Source organism: Rutidosis leptorrhynchoides, chromosome 10 (assembly GCF_046630445.1).
Source record: "Rutidosis leptorrhynchoides isolate AG116_Rl617_1_P2 chromosome 10, CSIRO_AGI_Rlap_v1, whole genome shotgun sequence".
Classification (NCBI taxonomy): Eukaryota; Viridiplantae; Streptophyta; class Magnoliopsida; order Asterales; family Asteraceae; genus Rutidosis; species Rutidosis leptorrhynchoides.
The window spans coordinates 105,717,579-105,725,725 of NC_092342.1; the positions used below are offsets into that span (position 1 = coordinate 105,717,579).

An 8,147-nucleotide genomic window follows, 5' to 3' on the forward strand; every position below is an offset into this window, starting at 1 on the left:
ACGTCACTAATCAAGGTAAGAAATTATCTACCTTTTATTAACTTCACTAACATTTATATTTATGTTATTTAAGTTATATATGGTCGGTTATACCGCCTGAATTATATTTCTGTAATCTAACTTTTATTAACTTCACTAACATTTATATTTATGTTATTTAAGTTATATATGGTCGGTTATACCGCCTGAATTATATTTCTGTAATCTAACTTTTATTAACTTCACTAACATTTATATTTATGTTATTTAAGTTATATATGGTCGGTTATACCGCCTGAATTATATTTCTGTAATCTAACTTTTATTAACTTCACTAACATTTATATTTATGTTATTTAAGTTATATATGGTCGGTTATACCGCCTGAATTATATTTTCTGTAATGTAACTCTTATTAACTTCACTAACATTTATATTTATGTTAATAAGACCTCATGATTGTACGCAACACGTCATTTGACAACACGGTACTTTATGTACGCAACACGTCATTTGACAACACGGTACCATGGGTCTTTATATGTTATCTAACATTTATGATTACTTATGCAATTAATCATTATTTATTTCATGCATACTAATGTTTATTCTTAAAAGTAAATCTTAAAAGTTAAAATAAGAAAAAATAGTTTGTATTTTTTATTAAAAGTAAATCTTAAAAGTTAAAATAAGAAAAAGTAGTTTGTATTTTTATTAAAAGTAAATCTTAAAAGTTAAAATAAGACAAAGTAGTTTGTATTTTTATTAAAAGTAAATCTTAAAAGTTAAAATAAGAAAAAGTAGTTTGTATTTTTATTAAAAGTAAATCTTAAAAGTTAAAATAAGAAAAAAAATCGTGTCCTTTATATTACTCATACGCGTTTTGATATAGTGACTTTATTCGTTAACATCAACTAACGACATTACAACGGTCATATATACATAACGGTTGTTAACTTCAACTGACGACGTTACAACAACTATATTTTTCAAATATAAAATAAACATCTCCGTTTTCACATTTTCACAAATCAATCTTCATTTTTCAGATTACTACTCGCAAAAAGTTTTTGTAAAAATGATTCACACAAGGATGATTTTTCCTATTGTATTGGTCATATTAACTATCATCATTGTTGCTAATATACCACCGGGTGAACCTATATTCTATCCTGCCCTTGTGGTTTTACTATTTGTAATCATACCATTATTCTGTTGTTTGCTACTTATGAATTTAAAATGATTCTAATTTCATTTTATTATTTGTCTATGAATAGAAGTTGATTATGATTATGATTTATGTTATTCATCTTTTTGATAATAGAAAATGTCGAATTTGAAAAGGCTTAAATTTGCTCATTTAGAACAAGTGGGAACAACTACTTAACATGGGTTATGAATGTAGAAAAACATCTCGAATCAAACGGTATTTTAGAAACCCTAAATGAAAATAACAATTATTCCGAACAAGAGAAAGCAATAGTAAGTATTTTTCTTAGCAAACATATCGACGAGTCCTTAGAATCTACATATTATATGATCGAAAATCCAAGTGTATTATGGAAAATACTCAAAGATAGATACGATATTAATTATTAAAAAAAAATAATAATAATAACGGTGATCCATGAAAGAATAAAATTAAAGATATTAGTAGACGCTCTTATAAGAATTCCGGAGATTCTTATTAATGATCTGGTAACGTGGATCATCAGTCTAGTATTTCTTGAATACATGAACATCTTGTTTAGCTCTACAAATAAGTCTCAAAAGAAAAGACAACGAGAGTGAATCTGTTGACAAATCTTGATTAAATTAACCCTGAGCTACCTTGAGACTTGAATGGTTTGAATTTTCTAAGATGCCTAGTTTTTTTATGTATCACTCATAAATAAATGGTTTTAGACCATAACGCATATGTTTTATTAAGTGTTATCTTTTATGTACTTCAGATTATAACTTGTTTGCAGGTAATATAATTTGATTATCTTGCTGAAATATAACTCATTATTTGCTTATCTTATTTGAAGTTTTAGTATGAATCCTGCTGAAATACAACATCAATTAAATGGTAAAGACCTATGTATTGCAGATAGTAGTAACATACACACTATGATCAAATCTAAGAAATATTTCATTGATTTAAATTAAATGAAGGAATTATAAATACTATATCAGCTCTTGCAAACTTGATATAAGGAACGAAAAAGGGAAAATTTCATATTACCAAATGGTACGAATTTTTTGGTAAACAATGTCTTGTTTTCTCCCAAATCAAAGAGAAATTTGTTAAGTTTCTCTGATATATATCATAATGGATATGATTATCAGTCAATGATAATCGAAAATGAGAAATATCTATGTAGCACCGAAAAGCGCATATGATAAAAAGCGCATATGATAAAAAGCGCATATGATGAAAAGCGCAGCGCATAGGATTAAAAGCGCATATGATAAAAAGCGCATATGATGAAAAGCGCAGCGCATATGATTAAAAGCGCATATGATAAAAAGCGCATATGATGAAAAGCGCAGCGCATATAATGAAAAGTGCATATGACGAAAAGCGCAGCACATATGATTAAAAGCGCATATGGTGAAAATGATATATGATGAAAAGCACATATGGTGATTAATGAAAATCACATATGGTGATTAATGAAAAGCACATATAGTGATTAATGAAAAGCACATATAGTGATTAACGAAAAACACATATGGTGATTAATGAAAAGCACATATGGCGATTAATGAAAAGCACATTGAGAAATAATCACCAATGTTTCTTGAAAGAATTCAAGGGTATATATATGGACCAATTCATCTATCATGTGGACCATTTTTCTAATAGACGCATCTAACGCATGGTCTCATGTTTGTGTGTTATCAAGCCGTAATATGGCATTTGCAAAGTTTCTTGCACAAATTATTAAATTAAGAACACATTATTCTGATTACACCATTAAAAGGATGAGACTTGATAATGCTGGTGAGTTAACATCTCAAGCTTTTAATGATTATTATATGTCTACAAGGATTGTTGTTGAACATCCAGTTGCTCATGTGCATACACAAAATTAGTTTAGCTGAATCAATAGATAAACGCTTACAGCTAATAACTAGACAATTAGAAATGAGTACAAAACTCTCAATATTTATATAGGGACATGTAAATTTATATGATGTGACATTAATTCGCATTAAATCAAGTGCAAGTTATAAATATTCTCCATTACCAACTTAATTTTGGTGGAGACCAAATATTTTCCATCTTAGAACATTTGGTTGTGCAGTGTATTTTTAATTGAACAACCACAACAAATGGTTCCTCAAAGAAGGATTGAAATATATGTTAGATATGAAACATCTTCAATCATAAGATATATTGAACCCATGACGGGTGATGTTTTTATAGCAAGTTTTGTCGATTGTCACTTTAATGAAACATTGTTCTCTATATTAGGGGAAGAAATGAAATATAAATAAAATGATGTTTCATGGTGTGAACATCAATTAATTAATATTGATCATCGCACAAAAGAATGCGAAAAGAAAGTTCAAATATAATGCATATGCAAGAACTTGCAAATTAATTACTTTATGCATTTAAAGATACAAAAAATAAGTGACTAAATCATATATACCAGCAATAAATGCTTCAGCTAGAATTGAAATTACAAAAGCTGGCAATAATGTCACTCATGAGTCTTTGCTACGGCAGAAACGTGGGAGACCAATTGGTTCCAAAGATAAAAATTCTCGAAAAAGAAAATCAGCTGATAATGAGGTAAAAGAAAGTGTTCAAGAAGAACCACAAATCAATACCCCTTCTGCAGAGGATATTGATAAATGTAAATACATAAATTGCAATAAATTATGCAATATTATGAAACTGAAATGAAAAATCTTGATGAGATATTTTCATATAATGTTACAATGATATTATTAATAAAGATGATGATCTGGAACCAAAATCAGTCATTGAATATCAAAATAGACGTGATTGAACTCAACGGAAAGGAGCAATACGAGCTGAATTAGAATCGCTCAATAAAAGAAAAGTTTTTGGATCAATCGTTATCACTTTTAAAGATGTGAAACAATGGGATACAAATGAATTTTTATCCGAAAAGAAATGTGCAAATGAAGTTACAAGGCAAAACTAGACTTGTAACTCAAGATTTCCCACAAAGACCAGAAATGAATTAGGAGAAAAACTTATCCTCCTATAATGAATACAATTACTTATTAGATACTTAATCAACCTGGTAGTTATTTAAATGCATCTCATGGATATTGTTACTACTTATCTGTATGGATCACTTAATAGTGATATATATATATGAATATACCTGAAGGGTTAAGGTATCATAAGCATCTAATGCAAAACTCAAGGGAATATATTCCATTAAATCACAAAGATTTCTAAATGGGTTTATACAATCGGGACGTATGTGGTATAATCGATTAAATTACTACTTGATAAGAAAAGGGTATACATATAAACTTATTTGCACGTGTTTTTATAAAAACAATGTTCGGATATGTGATCATAGCTGTTTATATCAATTATCTTAAATAAAGAAATCTATAAAGCCATTCAACTTCTAATGAAAGATTTTAAAATAAAAAAAAAAACAAGTATTACGTTGATTTACATATTGAGCATATAACTAATGACTTACTTATACATCAAACAACTTATACCGAAAAGATTTTAAAATATTTTAATATGGACAAGACAAAAACCATTAAGTACTCATATGGTTGTTAGATCTTAATATTGATACTAATCCATTTCATCCTCTAGAAGATCATGAAGATCTTCTTGGTTCAGAAGTTTCATATTTTAGTGCAATTGGGGCTCTTATGTATCTTACAAATTATACAAGATCTGACATTTCTTTTGCAGTTAATTTGTTGACAATGTTCAGCTCAGCCCCTACCAAAAGACATTGGAATGGGATCAAACAAATAGTTTGATACCTTCGGGGAACTACTGATTTATAATTATTTTATTCTAACAACTCGAAATAAGATTTGTTTGGTTATACAGATGCAGATTATTTATCTGATCTACATAAAGCTAAATCTCAAACTGGATATGTATTCCTAAATGGAGGCACCGCAATATCATGACGTTCTCAAAACAAACACTTGTTGCAACATCATCAAATCATGCCGAAGTGATTGCATTACATGAAGCTGCTCGGGAATGATTTTAGTTAAGATCAATGATACAAATCATTATTGATTCTTGTGGACTAGAACGTTATAAAAGCCCAACAACTATCTATGAAGATAATACAGCTTACATAGTACAAATGAAAGAAGAGTATCAAAAATGACAGAACAAAACATAAATGATGACGAGGCGCTAAAGCTATAAACGGTCTTAACGGTCATAAGTTTGATGGAAAAGAATGGTATATTGGTAAGGCTCAGAAAAAGACTGAAAGGGAATAGGAATTGAAACAACAGTTTGAGCAAACCATGAAGGAGACTGTAGACAAATCACATGGGTCAAACTTGTACATAAAAGATTTAGATGATACAGTTTCAGATGAAAACCTCAGATTCTTCTCATATACTCAAGATCTCGTAAAAGACAACCAGATTAAAATGAGATACGTTCAATCAACAACTCTGCTGATCTTTATACCAAAGCACTGTCAATTGCTGTTTTCAAAACATACGTTCACAATATTGGCATGAGGCAAGTTCAAAAGGTGTGACGACTCAGCGTTGTCTACATGAGGGGGAGTCAACTCTATGCTGCACTCTTTTTCCCTTAGCTAAAGTTTTATCCCACTGGGTTTTCTTTAGCAAGGTTTTTAACGAGGCAGTATTAATTGTTCTTTAAAAAAAATTACCATCCAAGGGGGAGTGTTGTAAATTTAGTAGTTAAATATGGATGGTAATTAGTCAAATATGGATAGTAAAATTTGTACTATATATATGTGCATAATGTAAGTTACAAAAACACACATATACATTAAATACATCACACCTCTCTTCAACCTCTTTCTCTCCTATATCTTCTACAACACATCTCTCTTTTATTGGTTCTTTCAATTTGAATATATTGAACCAGACCACTAAAGGTAGTTATAAGCCTACTGAAATATAACAGAAACAATAATATTGTCCAAAACATGAGAAATCTTGAAGTTTGAGTCTTCGAAAATGTAACTGTTTCTGAGCCTCCATATGTTCCAAAGAGTTGAGATACAGATGCTTCTCACAATCATTCTCTTCCGACCTTGAAAGTAGTTGTTATCCAACCAATCCCAAATGTCATCTACCGAGTTCCAACTAGGAAGATTGATGCTGAGCCAATTACCAACACTAGACCAAATTTGCTTGCTAATAATACAAGAAACAAACACGTGATTTTCTGTTTCATCTATATGATCGCACCAAATGCATCTGATGTTTGGAAGAATGATGTCCCTTCGAGCTAAATTATATTAATCAAATAAATAAATGATACAGCGGAAACAAAGACAAGGGCCTGCCCCCAATACACGAACAATACAACCACTATAAACCTATGACAAGAAGCACTCAGAAATCTACAAAAGAATGGATGCAAAGTTAGCAACCAATATCAATCAAATAATACAGAGATATGTATCCGGAGACAATAACCATGTTTGTCAATCGAGGGATCTCCCCTTTACCCGATTTGAAATCTATTCGAAAGACTTGACTTGGATCTCGTTAAGTGCCACCAGAATGTTTCAACCTTTGTTTTGAAATACTACTGAATTCCGATTTTTCCAAATTAAATACGAGCATGTCCATTCAACACCCTGCATATCCTTTTGCCTCAAGATGACGTTGCTTGACTATTGTTTCCATGTAACAATTCATTGAGACTAAGAGTAGCGAAATTACCAAGGTTCCACTACTTATTTGAATACTTCATAAGATAACAATCATGTAAGAATATTTTCTTATTTAACGGCAAAAATCTTAAAAAAAAATAGCAAGAAGTTGAGGAATCTAAAGGGTTTTGAATACTCGCGTTTTGATAAGAATGATTGTGAGCTACAAGATTAAAATCGTGTTTAGAAACTAACAAAAGAGTAAAGTGTACTTTTCTCATCAAACTCATCACAAGTCTTCTAGAAGAGAAGTAAAATATCAACACACTTTAACACCCAAATTACAAAGGGGGGAAATAAAACCACAAAATTAAAATCGGTACTTAAAATTAGGGGTGTTCATAATATCCGTATCCGAATCCGAATTCGCAATCCGAATTATCCGAAAACTCGATCTGAAATTATCCCCGAAAATTCGGATATCCGGATTTTCGGATTCGGATATCGGATCGAGTTTTCAAAAATTTCGGATATTCGGATAATCCGATATCTGAAATAAAAAAATCAGTTATTATTGAATAGTGGGTCATGGGCTTATGGCTTATGGCCTTATGGGGCGTATAATTTTCAAACTTAAAAAATATATAGCGGAAATAGCGATATACTTTGAGAAGTGAGAACCCTAGATCTAATCGCATCTTCATCTTTGAAAATCCTTAATATAATCATATCTTCTGAAGATGCAAATAGTCTACACTCTACACTCTCCATCTTCTAAAACCCCAGATAGCAGATACTAGTATATAAATTCACTCTCTATGCGTATGTTATCAAATTACAATTGTCAACCATGGCATGTGAAGGATAACGACATTTTGGTACTCTTTTACGCCCAAATGTATTGTTCGTTAATATTTTTTTTAAGATGAACATACTTTTATACTTTGTAAACAAATTATTGTAACTCAATAAATGTAATTTCTATGTACTGTATGTTTATACTTTAATTTTTAATTTAATTTTTGACAACTGAAGTGATAAAGCAATTAGAAGGAAGACAACAGGTACAACATATGCGAATTTAATTTATATGATTCAGTTCGCATGTATATTTTTAGAAGAAAAGCCTCTAATTTATGTTTAGTAAGGCACATATAACATTGCTTTATTAGAATTTTCGGATATTCGGATAAATCCGATATCCGAAATTTCGGATATCCGAAAAATCGGATTCGGATATCAGATGGCCAAATCCACTATCCGAATTTTCGGATATCCGGTTTTGAACACCCCTACCTAATATCATACATCAATAAAAAAAACGTCAACAACATATAT

The 8,147-nt window shown here is 30.4% G+C and overlaps 1 protein-coding gene across 1 annotated transcript in view; it reads right to left on the reverse strand.

Annotated features, from left to right (window-relative positions):
* The window catches only part of LOC139870520 (uncharacterized), a 30,599-nt gene extending 23,019 nt beyond the window's left edge, over nucleotides 1-7,580 (reverse strand). Inside the window, exon 1 of the mRNA XM_071858308.1 lies at nucleotides 7,475-7,580. Coding sequence (XP_071714409.1) covers nucleotides 7,475-7,580 — 106 coding nt within the window. The remainder of the gene's footprint in view (nucleotides 1-7,474) is intronic.
* Nucleotides 7,581-8,147: the final 567 nt, after the last annotated feature.